A 21,252-nucleotide genomic window follows, 5' to 3' on the forward strand; every position below is an offset into this window, starting at 1 on the left:
ATCGTTCACAATATCCCTGCCCCCACCCCCCGTCCTCTCCGCGGAAGTGAACCGCGCATTCGCAGCTCTGTGTGGGCTCTGAATCAGCTGAGTTCGAGGAACCCGCCCCGTTGGTTCAGCCCGGGGATGATGGTGTCTGACATACAAATACACCCACACATACACACATCCTCAGGACATATTACACGTTTGATACCTTTTGTTTTCTGTGTCGCTTCAGTGTGGAAAAACGCAGCAGGAGGACCAGGCGTGTTGTTGTTTTGACATGAGAGTGCCACGGATGCTAACTCTCGGCTTGTTTCGCATTTGGTGAGTCGCTGATGCTCCTGCTGCCAAAGCTGGCAGGCTGTGTGTTGTTTGTGATGACGGTACATTCCGTCTCCATTTGAAGAGAGGACCGATATTTTTTCTAATATATATGTATATACATTTGTAGTATTTGTAGCTGTCTTCAAATAGTTAAGTTGTGATACTGGTGTGAATGTGTATAAGCTATATTCTGTAATATTCAATTGTGGTGGTGTTATCATTCTTTTCCTTACATATCAATATCCTGAACAGTTAGCTATCAATGCTACAGCACTTACCTAATCTATTCAATAACAGTATCTACTGCAGTGCAATTTTCATCAATATCCATCATGTAACAAAGGTACAATACACTGTACATCACTGCAATGCTTTAGAATGGAAGACATATAATTACTTAGATTTTCTTAGCATAATTCATGTGTTTCAGTACATTTACAGGTACTTTTACAGCTCGTATGACTCAACTTTGCAGGTCAAACATAGGAAATGTAAATCTCAGGCCCCCAGGGAGCTAAACTTTTTTTTTCTTCTTCTTCTTCTTCTTAAATGGTGCCCTTCAAAATAATTAACTGAATAAGTCATTGAACCTGTCGCAGACTATTTAAGCTGCAGCTTGTTTCGTGGCCACAGTTGATTTTGGCTGTGTGTCACCTCACAGCTCTGAACACAGGCACTGAAAAGCCTGTTGTAGTGGTGGTGTCAGTCAGGTGACACAGTGCATAGTGGGGCTTGTTGCGTTCCACAGTGTCCACCCTCAAAGTACACACTGCTGCTGCTCTGCCACAGCCTGTTCAAATGCATCGTTTTATTGCACTTGCCTTTTTGCTGATAGATACGATTTGAGGAAGTGAGAGTTAAACAGTTGTGCTCATCCTGCACCATTTTGTTATCAAGCTGTTACCCGTTGATAAGCTGTTTTTGCTGGAAGAATTAAGGTCTGTGTGCTTAGAAACATCCACTCAATCAAGGAGTAGTTGCCATTTAGGCCGCTTTATCTCTCACATGTTGTCTTAAAACAAGTTAATATTTATATGACTGGCAGGGTTGTATGTCACACTACAGAGTGTCTTTCATTGGGACGAAGGGTTTATGTTTTAACAATGTGATCCATCCATCCAATGTGTATTTAAAAAGAATAAACAAAAAAATGCTCTTATTTATGTAACTAAGCAAACTAAGGAGAGTGACACTTATTATACAGTTGTTATATTAATCAAACGTACAAATATCACAAGGTGATCTATTTTCAGACCTGCTTAGCCACAAATTAAAAAGCTAATTTAGTCGATATGTTACTGTTGGCTATAGCAAAGGCTTTTTCCATATGTAAACCGCTTTGTTCAAGTTAAGAACCAAATTGAACACAAAAAAACAGTTTTACAATCAACTGTCTCTGTTTCATTGATGGTTTTCTCTTCCCTCTTATTCCAAAAGGCCCAGAACTTGGATAACTTTTTTGTTTTTTTCTGTTTTATTAGTAATTTGACATGTACTAATTCAATGTTTAGACCAAAATTGATTTAATTACTATCAGAGAGCATCTCTAAATTGCTTATAATGATTTAATGTGATAGAACCCATCGTATTTTTAGTTTGTAAACCTTACCCTTCCAGAGCTTTTGGTAAAGCTCCTCTTATCTCAGCTACAGGGAGTCCAGGTGTCCGTGCGTCTCTCTAGTCCTGTCGTCATAGTCCCCCACACATCTCTCTGTGTATCTGCATTTAAATGTGACCACATGCAAACACACACCACCGCCTCTAGCACATGCGTTGAAGCCAGCGGTTTTTTTTTTTTACTCATTTAAAGCTACATTAATCAATATTGTTTAGCAAAGAATGGATTGATAGACTACATCCTCTCTTGTTTAGGCTGACCACCCTCCTTATTGTTATCTCCAACTGTAGCTTTTGTCAGTAAAAAATGCTCTGATGAAATTTCTGAACCTTACCTGCATGTAGGCAAATGCAGACATAACAAGCTGGTGTTGTTATTATTTATCAATGCTCTAATGTTGTCTCTGGAGAGGCTAAGATAATGAATGCAGCTTCACATTTTAGTGCATAGACAAGAGAGGAAAACTGTATCCCACCATATGTTTGTGTTATCTGGAAGTGAGTACAGAGCCACAGAGTTTGTGTTTTTAGGACTCCTTCCTCCTCAGACTGAGAGACCATCTGACAAATGTTGTCTAGTCATGAATGAAGCCAATTGTCGTCTTTTGCCTCCAAACTTAGATATGTCAATGAACACAGCTAAATTGGCTAATTCTATTTCTCATACACAGGCTTCAGAGGCAGTGGGATAGCCAACAGTTACCAAACAGAAGATGGTGGCTCTTAACATGTATTTTCTCAAAATGTATTTTATAACATAAGTTATTTCCCCGTTTCCAGACACTTTGTGCTGAATATGCTGGCAATCGAGTGATATATCATGGATGCCGAGGAGATCGAGCTACAGAATGACTACCGTTACCGTAGCTACGCATCTGTCATCGAGAAAGCGCTGCGGAACTTTGAGTCTTCGAGCGAGTGGGCAGATCTTATCTCCTCTCTTGGAAAGCTCAACAAGGTATAGTGTGACGCACACGTGATGACGATCGTTTGCAACAGAAACACCTTACATGTATCTGTAAATGATATAGCTATTGTTTTCTGGATGTGTCCTGTGCTGCTCATTTATGACTTTTGTTTTTGATATTCAGTGTTTCAGTTCTCTTTACTTATGAGGAAGTTCTTTCTCATAGCGACACCCTGTGTTATACAAGCCTGTCTGTCCTAATGTACAATAATTAGTTGAAGTGCACAGAGGATGTTAGGGGAAGCAAAAGTTCTGTTTTATATAGATGTTCTTCTTATCCGTAGCTGGTTGTGTGAAATTGTTACTCACCTTAAAAATGTGGCTCCTGGCCAATTCAGCCTCTTCTCACTTCCCCCTCTCTCCATCAGGCCCTGCAGAGTAACCTCCGCTACTCACTCCTACCTAAGAGGCTGATCATAGGGAAGCGTCTGGCCCAGTGTCTGCATCCTGCTCTGCCCAGCGGAGTGCACCTCAAGGCTCTTGAGACTTATGAGGTCATCTTCAAAATAATTGGAACAAAATGGCTGGCCAAGGATCTGTTCATTTACAGGTGAAGAAACAGGACTAGATCTTTTACTGCTTCAATTAGACTGCGGCCTCTATCACAAGTGTAGATCTTTCATGATTCTGTGTCTCTCTGGTTTATAGCTCGGGATTGTTCCCGCTGTTGAGCCATGCAGCCATGGCCGTGAAGCCTGCGCTGCTGACACTATACGAGCGTTACTATCTCCCACTGCAGAGGGCTTTGCTGCCCAGTCTTCAGGCCTTCATAACAGGACTACTCCCAGGCCTGGAGGAAGGACTGGAGGTCTATGACAGGTACACGGCACATGCTGTTTTTGTCAGAAGAGAGAAATACATTTTTGTTTTGTTGTGCCATTGTATGTGTTTTTAATAATAATAATAATAATAATAATAATAATAATAATAATAATAATAATAATGCATTATATATGAAGGCGCCTTTCATGACACTCAAGGTCGCCCATTGAGTGTTAATATAAAATATTTTGTTTTCAATATTTCACATGCAAAGGTGAACAGTTTTAGTTTTCTTGTGGAATTTGTTGAGATACTTTTGGTGAATGTAATTCTTCACCAAAAGTACAGGAATTTAAAGTTATAGCTGACTTTGCCTCGTTTTCTTCCTTTATTTGGAAAATTTATTTGGACAATAAATAAAGTATCTACAAAGGCTGTTGCTCAAATATTCTACTATGCTGTTGAAATGTCTACCCCTGCAGCAAATGTCTATTTGCTGCGATTGTGTGTAGTTTACAGACTGGGGGGTAGTTTCCAGGGACTTCCTAATGTTTTGCACACAGTGTTATGATCTGACACGCGTTTATTTTGGATTTCTCATGGTCATTTAATTATCTTACATTATTTGTTGGTGAGATCAATTATATATATATTTTTTATCAGAATTGATTGGTTTGACATTGAGGCCAGTCTGTTACTGAGAAGTATAGATTTGCTGGTGGTTGTGTTGTTGAACACATGTCACTGAGCCCCCCCCCCCCACCCTCCCCCACCCTCCCTTTTAAACAAATTTCCCCCGGGTATTAATAAAATATTCTGATTCTTATTCCCTGTCCAGGACTGAGGCATTGCTGGTCAAGTTGTCGTTGCTGGTGGGTCAGCAGGTTTTCTATGGTGCCCTGTGGGGCAGCATGGTGGTCAGCACCTCCGTGCGACTGCCTGCCTCCATCTTTATAGTCACACATTTCGACCGCACGTCCTCTTTGCAGCAGCAAATACACATGCTGGGCTACGACAGCCGCATGGTGGTGAGTGTTTTTCCCATTGCACACTTGTGACGTTAAAATACACCCACTATTACTAACTTCTGTCTCGGCTCCCGTCTTTCTCCAGTTGAAAGCAGTGTTTCTTTCTCTGCAAGACTCAAATGTTCTTGTCCAAAGGAACATGCTTGAAATCCTGCTCTACTTTTTCCCCTTTGCCACATGTCTGGTAGGTTAACGCACAGAAACTCACCCGTTTTGTTTGTCTGTTACTGTTGTTGCATGTTTATCAGAGAACTGTAGAATCTTTTTCCTTGTTTTCTGTCCAAAATACAGTTGTAATTATGTTCAACCTGTCCTATTTTAATTAATTATGATACAATGACCCAGCAGTCTAAGGCTAGACATTTTAAGTTTAATGTAAATATTATGAATAATTGTTGGTTCTTGATATGGATAGATATTATATCTGTTCTTATATCTATTTTCAATTGAAAGTATTTTGATTACTCTGCGATTCTGTTGCTCACGATCGATGTCAACGTTGTTGTTTCAGGACCCAGCAGAGTCTTGTATTGCTTTGAGTGGCGAGGACATGATCGCCGTGGTGTCAGCCGCTTCTCTCACACTGCTGCGTAGAGACATGTCCCTGAACAGACGCCTCTACGCCTGGCTCCTAGGTGCTCACATCAGTGATGATAATGTGTATTCAGCCACATGACCAAACTGTTGCGATGATTTGAAGTTTATTTTAATGTCTCTTATTGTGTGTTTTCAGGCACAGACATAAAAGGAGGAATGGTGGCACCACATCCCACCTTCTCCACCACCACAGAGGAGCATACAATATACTACTTTAACACCTACACCAGAGATTACCTCGTACAGGTAGCACAATCATATAAAAGCACTCAAACACTTGACAAGCTTTAATCAATACTGATGTTTCTGGAAAATGTACTGATTCGTGTTATCTTTCTGTTGTAGAAAATTAGTACCACTCATGGCAGTTGGTGGTAACACAGCCAGTAACTGCTTATCTTAGCTTAGAAGAGCAGAGTGAAATGGGGGGGAAGACATTTTCACTGTCAATGTAGACACAGCATACCTTGCATACAAGCCTTATTTGCTAATAAGTGAATTCTCCAATTTTTACAATGAAATTGAGCTTAAAACCCCAAATACGATACATTTCATCTCACATCTTGGTCAGGTGTGCCTTGTTCAAACAAAATACTAATGTATGTTTGTCAACTTTCTTTATTTCTGTTAATTTCTGCAACCCCAGGCTCTGATTAACATACTCAAACAGAAGGATGTGGAGAACAACCCTGAGAATGTGATTGGATACCTCAGGCCCTTTCGAATCATCGTCAGCCTGCTGGATAAACCAGAGATTGGTAAGCGTCGTTCCACACAACACAACCCAAATACTCTTGATTTTGTCTCACTTAATGTGAAGTTGTTTGACTGTTCTACTGCTGATGTTTATGCTCAGGTCCAGCTGCCTTGAGCAGCGTGTTGTTGGAGGTCGTCCGAGCCTTCTACAGCTATTGTCGAGAGATGCTGGGGGAGGAAGCCATCACCAGCTCAGGGCTGTCAGGCAACCAGCTTGTCAGGTAAGAGTACTGGACGATGGCACAGAAGCAAGGATGTTTACATTTCACTAAGTGAACACGTGGTGATTTTTTTTTGTATGTTTTCTTTCACAGTAAAATAAAAGAGAATAAAAATGCATCTGAGATAATAAAGACGGTGAACATGCTCGTGAGTTCCATGAACAGTGAATACCTGTGGGAGTACATGACACGGCGCTTCTGCACTTCTATCAGGTACTGTGGAGTGGACATAAATTTACTTTCCTAAGTTAATTTATGAAAATGAAATCTAAATAAATCCTTGCAAAAGGCCAACTACTAAACTGTCAGTAACATATGTCTGTACTTTCCCTTGGTAAACCTCAAATTTCAAGACACAAATTACAAGAAAGGGTCATTTATTCTCTGTTTTATTCTCTGTAGTGAAAAAGACGACCCACCAATTCCTCCTCAGCAGGACCGCAGCCACCCAGCTCCCTCTGTCACAGAGATGTCCAATCTCATCATTTTCCTGCTTGATGTTCTCCCTCTGGTAAATAATACACAAACACACACACACACACTTTTTCCTGCACTTTAATAGTTCTCTTTATTGTCAAACAAAATTGGTCCAGTGAAACCCATGAACAATAGGTTGGTTTTTAGTGGATGGGGCAATTTACAAACCTAGGTTTAGAGTCTGTCATTGACATAATATCAACGTTACACTACTTAGACCAGATATCATTCTTGTTCATTCTGTTTCCAGGTGGTTTTATCATTCGGACACTGACTAAAAGATGCTGAAGTAGCCAAGACGATGATAGCAGAGTTAGATCCACAGAGCCAGTGTAATGTCCAAAAGTGTAATGTCCAATTAAAAGTGATCACTTGCCCCTGGAGTGTGTGCAGCATCTTAAAGCTGCACGCCCCCCTTTATACACATTTACACCTGCTTTTATTTGAATCTAACAGCTTTAACTTGCCCCTACTTTGTGAGAAAGATTTTGTTTCTGTCACAAAGTAACTTGGTTTAATTCAATATGATTATATTCCACATGTTATATCTGTTGTCCCTATTTAAGGCACAAGGTAGGAGCTGATTTTGCTAAAGATTATGGTTCAAACAACTACATACAGCGATTTAGTACTGCATGTCCAAGGAGTCATACATTTCACTCGATGAAATATTTACACAAATAGTTTCCCTTATTTTTTTAATTAACAGGAGCTCCACTCTGACATCCAGTCTCAGTTCCTACCAGAGATGCTGGGCATCATGCTGCAGACCTTGCACAGCCACCTGGACTCTGTTAACCTGGAGGATGTCACTCACAGTCTGCGTGCCTGCTTCAAGGTTCTCAGTAAGATCCAAATGCCTGTGTCATATATGGACATTGAAGCAGGGTCACACTCAGAGGATATTGAGATACAGTCACCAGTGGAGGAAGACATGCAGGTTAGACATTTCACAGTATTTGTTAATATACTTTGTTTTTTTTAAATATTCTTTATTAGATTGTCTCACCATAAAAATCACACTTTATCCAGGAGGGAAGTGAAAATGGATGTGTTGGCCAGGTGAATGGTGACCATGGTGATGAAGAGCAGAACACAGATGGAGGGGATGATGCAGAAATCACAAATGGCGTTTACCCAACTATCACATCTGAAGACAGCGGCTTAGGAATCAGTGCTTCACCCTCAGAACAGCAGTTCCCACCAGGAATGGGGGCCAAGTTGAATGAAATTTGTAAAGATAATGAGGGAGTGTGGAAGAGGGGAGGCAGTGTTGACAAAATGACCAAGTGTCTGCAGGATATACTGTCCTTCATAACCACAAGGTAAGGACTAAGTACTTACCTTGTACTTACTAGGTGGTCAAATTATTTGCAGTATAATTTGAGCCACCTGTAGGTCACAGTTCTTAACTGTGAATTGTATTTTTTTCCATTGTCTTTTCTCAGGTACTTGCTGGTGCAGGTTGAAGATGTCAGCAGACCTGAGGAAGAACCCCAGCCTGATGTAACCCCTGCTTCTGTCGATCAAAAGAATCTGTTGCCAGGTCTGGGCGGACGTGAAATTAAAGACAAACTGTCCGAACTGTTCAATCCAAACAAAATGAAACTCCGTGCGACACCTAACACGGAGGTCTCAACATCCCCTGTTGAAAAAAAAAAGGAACACAGGCGTTTAGGATGTCTAGACTGGGCAGGAGGATTCATGCCCCGGAGCAGGGCAGAGATATCCGAGGACTGCCGACAGGCCTTCACAGCCACCTGTCACCTGCTGCTGGAGTGTGCCACCTTCCCTGTCTACCTAACTGAAGAGGAGACTCTGGCTCTTCACACAGACATGTTTGGCCACACAGGTCAGCTCACAGACAGACTTACTTAATGTTACTAGTTAACATCACTGTCCTTTACATGATTTGACCCACAAGGAAGCTAATTAAAATGTGTTTGTTTTCCTCAGGTAGTGAAGTAGACAGCCTGCCAATATGGCTGAGGTCCTTGATGACGCTGTGCTGCCTGTCAAGAGACTACAAAATCCAGCACACAGCAGTGGCCACACTTTTGGAACTTATAAACCATTCCCAGTCCTTGGCATTGGTCATTGAGGACAAACACAGACGCTACAAGGCCTCTGACTCAAACCCTCTGAGTGGGCGGCTGCAGATGGTCACTGTACCACCCATTTACCCTGCTCTGCTGCAGGCGATAGAGGAGGGCACGGATTTCTATCAGGTTAGATCAAGAATCAGGAAAATATCTGAATAACATCAAATGTGGTGTTGAATTGTTGTATTTTAACATTTTGGAACTGTGATGCAGAGGTTGTCCCAGGTTCTGTGGAACCAGCTGGACATGGAGAGGAGGGAGCAGCACATTTCCTGTGTGGAACTATTTTACAGGCTTCACTGTTTGGCTCCGACTGCATCTATCTGTGAAAACATCATCTGCCAGGCGTTGTTGCACAAAGACAAGGTATGTATGTTCGCACAGAACAACACAGAACACTTAGCCCTCACTATTTTAATTTATTTTCACCCAGCATCTTGTGAGTCACTTTAAGTGGGACACAAACAACATACTAGGATGTTTAATGTGTTGAGCAAACAAGCCAGTGGCTTCCTTTGTGTTTGTCTGTCCCAGGCTGTTAGGCTAGAAGCACTGCACCGCTTCACAATACTGTGGCACCTGACCAGAGAGATCCAAACCAACAGGACCATGTCTCTGAATCGCTCCTTTGACCGGTTAGTACACAGTTGAAAAGAGTAACAGATAAAATCCTGAATGTCATCGATAATTCTAAATTACAACACATGTCTAACGTAGATATATAGGTTCATGTCACTCATAGACTGTATATAAAAATAGACTTACAAAACAAACTTGTAAATCCTCAGCATTTGTGATTTGGCTGGCGCCATGCCAGTTTTTTTCACATAAGTCACCTGCTACAGGGAACCTATTGTAGGAAACAAGCTGTCAATATTATATTATATTTTCTAAATTACATTTATTTTTTTACCAGAGATACCATTCAAACTGTGTTGTTTTTGCAACATTGCCTCCTGGTGGCTAACGGCTTCTACCCTCCTAAAAGGCTGCGTGTGTCTGTTTCTTATGCACAGTTTATAGTGAAGCTCTGACAGTAGATTAAGCTTTGTTAATAGTGTTGCAATTTCTTGCAAGATAAACCAATACTAGAAAGGTATATTAATGATTAATGAAAATAGTTCTTCAGCCAACCTTTCTAGTGCCAGTGCTTAAAGAACAGCCACATTTCTCATTTAGCTCAAGTGATGTGAAGTCAAATGAAGTTAACTGGTTGCTACATCAGCATTTGTGCAAAGCAGCAGATCTGAGGCCTGTGAAGTACATTTGCTTACACTTTATAGGGCTTTTAATCTCAGCCAGAAAAGCTGATAGTTCCGAGGAAGACAGCTTTTATTTGAAGAAGTAGTCGCAGTCTCCATAAACTGACTTTTGAAATATGTGTCTCTCTATCAGGTCTTTATGTGTAGTGGTGGACAGTCTGAGTTGCACTGATGGCTCCATACGTGCAGCAACTCAGTGCTGGCTGGACAGGGCTTTGTCTCTCAATGATGTGATTCGAGTTTTGGAACCGATTCTTTTGTTGCTGCTTCACCCATCCACTCAGCGCTCCTCTATTAACAGCATCAAACAAAACCTCACAGCAGGTGAGTGTATCCTAAATGTGTCTGCATTACATATGTTGTATCCATTTTTCTGTGTGTGTTTTGTTAAGTCGATATCCCCCGTGCTTTGAAAGGTAACCTGAAGATCCTGAGCAACAGAAGTCGAAGTTCCACAAAAACATCTGGGACATCTGCAGACACCATGGCAACAGAGGTCACCACCTTGAATCTCACCAATATTGTTGACCGGGAATCCCTGTGGGCGGAGTTAGAGGATGATCCAGAGCTGGCAAAGCCACAGGACTCTTTAGTGATATCAAGGAGTGAAAGTGAAGCGACAGAAGAAGGGGAGGATAGAGTGGAGGAGGAGGAAGAGGAGGAGGAGGTTGAGAGTGAGCACACTGAGTCACATGACACCAGCGGTGCCCAAGTATCCACGGAGAACTCCAGCTCTGGCTCTGCTCTGTACCACAGCAACGAGGAAGAAGGCGCAGTCAATGGCTTGCAGAGGGTAGAGTCTGAACGTACTCAGGCATCTGATTCTCTGTCAAGTGAGGATGACGAGGATTTAGAGCTGGAGGCCATGGCAAGGTCTCGTCTGTTGAAACAGGAGCGTGAGAAGAGAGAGGCCATTGACTCCTTGTTCCGTCATGTACTCCTGCATCCTGTGGCAGGAGGCTGGCGCTACCTCCTCCAAGGCCTGGCACTGCTGGACAGTTTGCTGCGGAGTAGTGCTGAGTGCCCTCTGGTGGATGCTCTGTCCTCCACTTCTCTGGATACAAGCTCAGCTGCGCATTTAAACCTGGTCTCGAACCTTCTGCAACGGCACCAACAGGCTCAGGATGGCAAAGGCTTTTACGGCAGCCTGCTCTCACCATCCTCCACCCCCTCTGTCCCCCCATCCCTTCTCATTGAACTGTTGGTGTCCTTGTGTCTTCGTTTCCTGCGCTCTCATTACCCTTCCTACCTGAGCCTTGGTCCTCTGGACCTCCAGGGTAACAGGGAGGTTCAGGTGAAGAGTGTGGAGGTACTAACCCGGATTGTGACCCAGCTTGGCTCCATGGCACGAGGTCAGGAAGCCAATGGGGCCAGTCTGGAGCCCATCAGAAGACTCCTCTCCCGATGTAAAGTGCAGCAATATGCTCTTCTGTCGCTTTCTGCATCCATGTACGTTAGCCAGAGGGGAACAGACAAGGGACTGCTCCGAAATATGGAGCTGCTCGAAGAACAGGGGGGCCTGTCAGAGGAGAGCCTGGTTAATCTCGGATCAGGAGTGGGGCAAGAACAGTACACCTTACAAATGGAGTTACTCAAGCTTCTTCAGGCTCTCATAGTTCTGGAGCACCATGTGGGGATGGGTGGCCCTGGCTCCCCAGCTGGTTCAGGTGGATCATTCAGCCAGCCCGCAGAGCCTCGTGAATCCCCAACTAACAGTACCCCTCTGGCTCGCGAGTGGCAAACTGCTGTCCTTTTCCAGCAGTCCATCAAGTCAGCCCAGTATGTGCAAAGTCATCCCATTACAGCTCAAGGTATGTTTGTATCTGCTGCAGCCATGGCTCTGCAGCCACAGTACGGCTATGCCATGCACCCCCACTGGGTGTCTCTGCTGTGCTCCTCTCTGCCCTACCTGGGAAGGTCATTAGGAATCATTGTGGCTCCAGTCATCAATCAGATCTGCAGGAACTTGGATGAACTGGTTAAGTTATATGAACATGATGGAGGAAAAATAATTCAGAGGTAAGCAGTTTGAAAGAAGATTCAGATATATTTTTAGACGCATAATTTTTAGTCTTTTTTGGTAACAGATTAAATAAAAAATTGGATTTATGTTCGTATCTTCTGTTCAGCCTGAGTGCGAGGAGAGAGAACATCGCCCCTGACTACCCTCTGACTCTACTGGAAGGCCTCACCACCATTACACACTTTTGTCTACTGGATAACAAGAGGGTGAGGAGTGATCACATTCACACACACACACAAACACACACATATACAAAATACTTATGATGATCTTACCTCTAAGCTTTCTTTCTGTCATCAGTCCCTGGTGGCCTGGGATCCTGTGGATGTCCGTAATGCTCGCAATGCTGTAATCGAGGCTTTGCCGCACATGCTTACCAGTATGGTGATGTTGTGGGGTGTGGTCATGAGGGAGGAGATTCAGAGGCGAGCATCTGACTCTGGCCAGAGCAGCAGACACGGCTCTACCTCTGTCTATTTTAAAAGTACTAAGGTGTGTGTTTTTTATTGACAGATTTACTTCAATGATTCTGTTATACCAGTCGTAAAAGAAGTTGTTTCTGCTGTGTGCGTGTATGTTGATCCTGAAATATCATGTAATCCTGTAATCCTTTTTCGAGCATCTTTATGTATTTTATCCATTCATGATGTGTGCATGTTTAGATCTTACGGCAGCGGATATTAGAGTTCCTGGTTCCTCTGACTGGGCAGTATGGGGTTCAGATGATTGCTTCATTGGGAGTAGTATGGAGCTGCAGGAAGAGTAAAAGGAGACACAAAAACCAAGTAAGAAATGAGACAAAGACCCAGTCACATCTTACTAACCTAAGCGACCCATTAAGTAATTGATTCTTTACGCTATTCTAATTTTTTTAGGTTTTACCTGTGGCCAGTGAGGCTCGTCTAACCATTGTGGATATGGTCAAATCACTGACCACCTTGCACACGGATACAATCCTAAACTTAGTCAAAGAGGTGGTGAAGAAACCACACCAGATCAAAGGGGAACAGGTACACAATCAAACAAAAATGCACAGCGCCAAAAAAAGTTACACTCGCCTTACAATTTTGACATTTATGTATTTTTTTCTGTTTTAGAAGTCAACCTTGGTAGATATCCCCATGTTACAGTTCAGTTATGCCTTCATCCAGAGGTGAGTAAGAAAATTCAATGTCAAAAGTCCCAACCTCAGCTTCAAATGCCCACTTGAATAATAATCTCTGTCTGTTGTGTGTATAGTCTTTCAGCCCAGGCTCTGCAGGAAAATGTTGCTCCTCTTCTCAGTTTGTTGCGGGAGTCTGTTCAGCTCAACCTTGCACCGCCTGGACACTTCTTATTGCTGGGGTCAGTTTTTAACACAGTTTTTACACAGTGCTCTATTCTTTATAAGCAGTATGAGTATATACTGCAGATCCTGTTTGCAGTCGACAGAGAACCAGACAAATAATCTTAGTTACAAGATATAAACTTAATATTTTATTGCTTGTATGAACTTGACTGTATCTTTTGGAAATATGATATTCATTAATGGTTTGTGTCTTGCAGAATCCTCAACGACTTTGTCAACAGGCTCCCCAACCTGGACAATAAGAAGTACTCTCGAGACCTGCAGGTGCGATACATGCTGATTTATTGTAGGAGCTATAACTAATATGGGAAGCATAACATATGTGTTAGCCATTGTGTTGCTATCAGTGTTTGTACTTGCACTTGTGTGACAAGGTGACTCAGATAAACCAGGCTACCTAGATAATCAGATCCCTTATTTTATGCTGGGTACATGGCAAGATTGTAACTTTGTGTATACTTTGTGTATACTCAATAATACTCAAATATTTAACATTGAAAACTGACTCATAAGAGTCACTTTGCATTAGTCCCATTTGTTTAAAATACAGGGACACATTCATTTACTTTTATCCAGCCTGTCTGTTTCACTACTTTTTCTGTCCATTGCATGAAGTCATGCTTTTGCACACTTCTAATAAAGTATATATGTAATCTGGTCTAGAGAAATCAAAACAAACAATCATGTTTATCTAATTTTCTACTCCAATTACAGAAACTAGGTTTCCTCATTTATATGAGCGTTAACTATTGTATTTTTACCTTGTAAGAACATGGGCATGAACAGTCATATATGGAAACATTATTGTGCAGGAGGTGACTCAGCGCATCCTAGAGGCAGTAGGTGGGATTGCAGGATCATCTCTGGAGCAGACCAGTTGGCTCAGCCGCAGCCTTGAGGTCAAAGTTCAGCCACAGGTGTACGCTGAAGCAGATGAACCTGACGACACGGATGCAGACGGCGACAGTTGCGGTACGTTTTGATACAAGTTACAATTACATGCATTTTTTAACCTTAGCTGTTGATACCTGACCACTGAGGTAACAGCCCCAAGTGGAGATTGTATCATCTAGATCCAGATCTATATATATTAACAGCGTGGTTACACTCACAAGTGAACTCACTCTTTTTTTCTCTCATCTCCCTGTCAGATTTGGCTCAAACGAGCACCATGGTTTCCTCCTCAGCTCCCTCAGTTTACAGTGTACAAGCACTCGTTCTCCTGGCTGAGGTAGCGCTCTGCAATGTTTTTATTTTTCTTTATCGATGGTGAATGAATATTTGACTGAACATTGTTTTTTCTTTTACTAATTTATTCTATTTTTGTAGATGTTGGCACCACTTCTGGATATGGTGTACCGTAGTGATGAGAAGGAGAAAGCCGTTCCTCTCATTTCTCGGCTCATGTACTATGTTTTTCCATACCTGAAGAACCACAGGTAACTGCTGATGTGGTATCTGAGTGATCATATAGTTAACAGTTTGGGGGGCCCTGTCTAAGTGGACCATTATTTAGGATTTTGTACGATCTCTTGGCAGAAATATAAAAATACATTCCTTGTAATGAATATGGCTTTCTCTCCTTTAGTGCCTACAACATGCCCAGCTTTGAAGCAGGCGCTCAGCTGCTGAGCAGTCTGAGTGGGTATGCCTACACCAAAAGGGCTTGGAAGAAGGAGGTTTTTGAGCTCTTCATGGACCCCCTCTTCTTCACCATGGATGCCTCCTGTGCACTCAAGTGAGTTTGGGAATTTATTTATGGGTGGGAATTATTGTTGTCCATCCAGAAACTTCAGGTGCATCAGAAGACATACTATGTAATTATATTTATTGATTTTCATCTATGTGCTGTCCTTGTGGTGTTTTTGTTTTAAAAGAAACACAACTCTTAGACAAGTGTTGCACAGTGTAGAGCTTTAGAAATGAAAGAACAACACTTTGAATTGGCTGCATAAATGGAGTAGTTGTTTTCACCTCGTAGTGAATTAGTGAATTCTCATCTCAAACTTACACAGTATTTTGTCTTTTGTAAGCAGTATGTCAATTTGTATATAATCACCAATTTCTAATGTCCTCTAATGTTTTCTGTAGTTGGAAATCCATCATTGATCATCTGCTGACTCATGAGAAGACCATGTTTAAAGACCTAATGAGTGAGTACATGTGAAAGAAAATGAAAGTAGAATGTTGCATATTGGGAAAAGTATATGCAGTGATATAGGGAGCTTTAATGATGTTAAAATAATTGTTATACAAAAGAGAATAAAGACTTTTCTAAGTACTTTAAAGGAAATGTGTACTGTACAAACAACTAAATGGGGAGTATTTGTTTTAAACCAGTGTCATCAACTAATACTAATAGAAAAGATTGACTGTCAAATTTTCATTGATTATTTCATGTTACAATTATTTATCTGTGATGTAGGCATGCAGAGTGGCTCCTTGAAACTGTTTGCTAATATAGATCAGAAACCCATGCTGCTCAAGCGCCAGGCATTTGCCATGTTCAGCGGAGAGCTCGACCAGTATCATCTCTACCTTCCCCTCATCCAAGGTGAGGTGCTATATTTACCCCGAGTATATTAGGGGTTAAAGCAAACATGACATTTGTCTTTGTTCTGTAACAAATGAATCAATCTCCACTCCTCATCCTTTCAGAGCGTCTCAGTGATACTCTGCGTATGAACCCCAGCCCTGCTGTTTTAGCCCAGATGTTCTTACTGTTTCGTGTTCTCCTGCTGCGGATTTCCTCCCAGCACCTGACCTCTCTTTGGCCAATCATGGTTACAGAACTAGTAAGATCCCATCCTCTGAAAACATCATTTATTGCAAAGAGCCAAAGATGTACACTGCGATTTCATTGTTGTGGTGTTTTCTGTCACTTCAGATTCGGATATTTGCACGTCTAGAAAAAGCTCTGCAGGCGGATAAAGACGTCTCAAAGTGAGTTAATAGGTTTATTCACAGATTCCTGATTCACTGACACCCTTTTGTTGCTCTCTCTAAAATCTCATTTGTATTGTGTATTGTATTACTTAGACTGGCCAAAGTGGTGCGTGGAGCCCTTGAAAGGAACGGACCAGTGAATTTCTCTCAGGCAGAGCTGGACATGTATCTGTCAGCATGCAAGTTTCTGGACACCTCTCTGACTTTTCCTCCAGAGAAGATACCAGTCTTTCAGATGTAAGAGCCCACTTTGGATCGAAAACCTTTTTTTTTTTTTTAAATCAGTTTTTGTCTTGTGTGAGATATTTTGCTTGTATTATTTTGTTGTTTGTTTGACTGGCTTCTCCATGTACAGGTATCGCTGGGCATTTGTCCCTGAGGTGGATGTGAAGCGCTACAATGGCCCTGAGACTGCTCTGTTAGAGGATGAGCAAGAATGCATACCTCATGTTGTCAGAGTACTGGAAGGGATACAGCAACGATACGATGTAAGATGTACACCATTGCAGAGAGTTCCTTTGAAAAAAAGGGTGCTTATATTAGATTTTGGCCAACTGCACTGCAAAAATGCCTTGTTTTCCCCTTTAATAATTGGTTGTAGTGTGATATTGCACACTATGCTTGTCTATAGCGCGACACTTAACCACAGCAGACAGCTGTGTTGGCACAGTGTGAATGGGTATGAGATCTCTGGGATTTTACCATTTACATAGAAATTTGCTTGAAGATGAACCATCGAAAAACATTTTGACCAACAGGGGAAACTGCTCATCAACCACCCTCTGGAGGCTAGTTTTCTTTTGCTTTGCCTTGCTGACACAGTCTTTGTCTCACTCTAATCATGATGTCCTGACTTGTTGTTACAGATGGTGAATGGGCTGAGCGAGGAGTCGTCCACAGAGCATTTGGAGTTCCCCCTCCTCACCCAGCGCTCTCTGCGCTCCGTCACCCAGCTCTTGCCGTTCCTTCGCACCCTTTGCTGTTCCTTCCAGGGTCCTGCCCTCAATTCCCATGGCATGTCCTCCTACCAAGTGGCAGACTACCCGACAACCAGTTCTAACACAGTCCTGAAGAAGCTGGAGCACATCATTGAGCAAGAGTTCCTGGACTACATGGAGCATTGAAAAAATTGAAAAAAATCATGCATGAAGCTTTCATTAACTTAGGTTTTGCAGCCATTCGAGTCTTAGACCTAAAAAAGAAAAGCACAACCGGAGATAATGAAATGTCAACCAAAAAAAAGAGAAAAAAAAAAGAAATGTTATTTATTGTTGTATTATGTTTGATTTCCACATCATTCCTTTGAGGTGCTCTCACACTGAATCTGTTCTGGAAATAATAAGACTTCACTGTTGTTTATGAAGTGGGCTTTTTTGGGATATCTGAAATAATATGGTATTAATTGCATTATCAGTAACAATAATACATACGTCTTCTCTCAAGGGTGTCGGTTGCAAAGTGTTTACAGACAAAAAAAACCCTATATAAATGATGCAAACATCTAATGATTTCATGAACTTCATCCACTATTACACATGCACCTTATGTTCACAAAGGATTCAGTTACATTTATCTTTCAAGCCAAATAGCAGATTCACTGTGAAGAACCTTAAGTATTGTTTTATCTTTGCATAGATCTGGTTATCAGTACTCTCAAGTATAAGCATACAAACTCTGAGAATGTCAAGTCTGTCTGTAGGATCCTGCTGTAGTGATATTTTCTCTCTGATTGTTATAGGGACCTCACATACTTATGTTAAGAGTTTTATTAGTGAATTACTCGACGTGATTAATGTACATCCTCGAACCTCCTCACAGATAATATTAGGTGTACCGGGTAATGTATGGTACATGCTTGCCATTGTTGGTGTTCAAGGGAATTCAGTTCTTTCTTTGTCGTTTTTAAATGGATAGTTTTTACAACTGCCTGAAGTCTTTTATTCCACAATACTGAATGTTGAAGTAATTTATTTTAAGTTTGTTGAAAGGACCATGTTATGTTCTGAATGAACAGAAAGAAGGCTCATTAAATTAAATATTTAGCTTAAATATTGTGGTCTCTCTGAAATTAAAATGTTGTTGTTGTTTTTTTCCAACAGGGACTCAAAAGTTTACAGGGTTATGGCACCGTCCGCACGTCCATTCTTTAGTATTGTGCAACTGTAGTGAATTGATGAAGATGATCAGAAAGAGAAAGAGACTCTGCTGATATGAGAAAAACAGAGAACTTTATTTGTTACAAGCCAAGCATCTGGATCAAGCACTGCAGTTTGCTTGAGAGAGTGTTTCAGCCAAATCTTGGTACTCTGCCTCTGTGAGCAAGACCACACTTTTCCACACATCCTAAACCTCACATTTGACAGCCCCCCCCCTTTCTCCTGCTTTCCTAGGGGCCATGTTTACTGAAAAACAAGTTGTCAGCTTATTCTTTACGTTATCACGTAAATATTGGATGCACAATAACAGGTTTGACATCGGTGCCATTGAGTCAAAACAGGATGGAACTGTCACTGTATAGGTGATGCGTCTAATCCACCCTCTCATGAGGAACTTCCTGTTTGCTTCTCAATGCACATCTTTAACACAGTCGAGACAAAAGTCAGATATTCACTACAAACCTGAGTCAGCGTGTAAAAATTGGTATGGATAACGGAACAGCTAAAAATATCAATACAATTCTTACTGTACATAATGCTTTCAGTGGTTTTCAATCCTTCGAGAATATAACCCACACATCTGATACTGCGGCCATTTTTTCTGACCCTTGTTTCTTCATGGTCAAACTGTCTGACCCTGAATTTGAATGCCTTTAAAACAGATCACAGTGAGAAAAAAAAAGATGGAATAAAAAAGCCTGCGAACTGCTTAATCAAGCTTGTAAGGATACAAGCTTGATTAAAGACATCTGCTTTTCAAAATAAATCACCCAGATAATAAAATATTTTACACCAGAACTCTTTTAATTCCAGGAGAATAAACATGCCCATCATATCAGCGGTTCATGGAGTACAAACACTCGCAATCAAAAGAGAGTCAGTCTGCTGAAAGAAAGTCATATACAGACCTAATCAACCAACGAAACCCGTCCAGAAAAGATGTATCTGCTGTTCTATACACTTTTTCAGCGCTATATAAAGTGGGATAATGAGTATTGAGGCAGATATTAAGCATCTATGGTCTCAGTTTATGTCCCCAAAGTACATTTGTATTTATTTACTTACACTGGGAAAAAAAACCCCACTTAAATGTGTTATTATAAATCGTACACATATTTCCAGTATTTACTGGATGTTTTTACCAAAAAGTGGTTGATAAAAGAATGACACTGTTTGGGTATTATAGCATTGCTGAGACAACAAGTTAATGGTGGCCTAGGACATTTGCACAGTGCTATCTATAAAAAAACAACACTGACAACCTTTCACAAGTGATATATTAACCTATGTGAAATTAATTCAATATTTCTGTTATTCTACTTAGTGGCATCACGTGGGATGGCTTAACTCGAAGAAGCTGTGTCTGTCAAAATAGAAGCACCCCGGGTCGGTAGGTGGCGGTAATGCCCGCCACCGTTAAAAGCCAAGAACAAGGAGAAGAAGAAGAAGAGGAAGCATAAAGAGGAGACTGATTTGATTGGTCACATACGACACACCTGCTCAGCTTCACGCAGGTGTTTTTCCCGCGCTGATTGCGTCTGCCTCCTCTTTTTTAATTGATCTCCAGCCAACAGTCGCGTTAGTTTGAAGAGAAGCTGCATAAACGAGCCGCAAAACTAAAGAAAACAAAAATAAAGACGCGAAAAAAGTGTTGAACTACAGAAATTGGAGGGAGGGAGGGAACTTGTGGCGGTAATGGACCAAATCGTTGTTTGCCAACCGCCATACAACCTGAAAAGAATGAGGAATCTTTGAAAAAGGAAAAAGAAAACTACCGCGGCGTGACGTCAGACGCCGAAAAGGTGGGCGCGTGGTCAGCTCGGAGGAAGGAGCTTCAAGATGGCGTGTTCGACCTGGTCCAGCCTGGTGGCCCGTTCAGAATGGTGAGTAACTTTTTTCAAGTTTTCTTAAAGACTCAATTAATGGCTCAACTTTGTCTTCGTGTTTTCTTATATGCTCAAAATTATCCTTAGCTTAATATTAACTGTTTGCTTATATGCTCAATTACAGCTTTGGCTCAATGTAATCTGAATTGTCTCACTCTTGGCTTAATTACTAGCTCAATCTTATATTTGGCTTATTGTGGCCCAACTAGAAATAATTGATTATAATTGATAATTTGCTGGCTCAGTTGTTGCTCACTTATCTGAATTTGCAGCCATTTTGTCAGGTCACAGCAGTTAACTCATTGGTTTAAATTGGGCAGCAACTAGTTTTTATTTTCATTAATCTGTGATTTATTTACACGTTTGGTCCATGCTAAACTCCAAAACTTAAACCAATCCATTATCAATCCTCATGGTCATTACTATTGAGTTTTTCACTGGTAAGATTTATTTGTTTTTTTTAATATGTTTAAAGGCGGATTCAGGGTTACACATGTCTTTTTAATATACATTTTCTGAACTTTTAATCTAGTCATTGAAATACAAACTTTTTTTAAAGGAACAATCTTCTGCTTCCTGCTCACGGAGACCTGATCAGGCACGTCATAACAAAACCAGAGACTGTCAAAAAGACAATTCACTATGAAACTGTTATGGCAAATTAACATAATGTATTTAAAGGGACAATGTGTAGTATTTATGGGTTTATATAACCCAAAATCCACTGTTTTATACATATTATGTGCTCCTGCATTGTCTAGTCGCTGTATAATGGTTTTTGTTTAATTTTCTTAG

At 41.3% G+C, this 21,252-nt stretch overlaps 1 protein-coding gene across 1 annotated transcript; it reads left to right on the forward strand.

Moving 5' to 3' along the window:
* Window positions 1-207: 207 nt before the first annotated feature.
* dop1b (DOP1 leucine zipper like protein B) lies at window positions 208-18,430 on the forward strand. The gene is made up of 38 exons (XM_083908870.1): window positions 208-309; window positions 2,707-2,884; window positions 3,262-3,443; window positions 3,542-3,712; window positions 4,494-4,683; window positions 4,769-4,867; window positions 5,195-5,318; window positions 5,417-5,526; window positions 5,927-6,038; window positions 6,137-6,257; window positions 6,351-6,470; window positions 6,660-6,768; window positions 7,444-7,689; window positions 7,767-8,059; window positions 8,183-8,586; window positions 8,691-8,962; window positions 9,050-9,202; window positions 9,371-9,471; window positions 10,232-10,422; window positions 10,515-12,117; window positions 12,228-12,327; window positions 12,422-12,613; window positions 12,784-12,906; window positions 12,997-13,131; window positions 13,219-13,274; window positions 13,361-13,465; window positions 13,667-13,733; window positions 14,282-14,441; window positions 14,621-14,700; window positions 14,799-14,908; window positions 15,058-15,207; window positions 15,561-15,622; window positions 15,895-16,023; window positions 16,128-16,264; window positions 16,357-16,412; window positions 16,509-16,652; window positions 16,771-16,903; window positions 17,282-18,430. The coding sequence occupies exons 2-38, from the start codon at window positions 2,747-2,749 to the stop codon at window positions 17,537-17,539; spliced, it is 6,936 nt and encodes a 2,311-aa protein (XP_083764996.1). The 5' UTR covers window positions 208-309; window positions 2,707-2,746; the 3' UTR covers window positions 17,540-18,430.
* Window positions 18,431-21,252: the final 2,822 nt, after the last annotated feature.

This window comes from Microchirus variegatus (genome assembly GCF_963457635.1).
Source record: "Microchirus variegatus genome assembly, chromosome: 22".
Classification (NCBI taxonomy): domain Eukaryota; kingdom Metazoa; phylum Chordata; class Actinopteri; order Pleuronectiformes; family Soleidae; genus Microchirus; species Microchirus variegatus.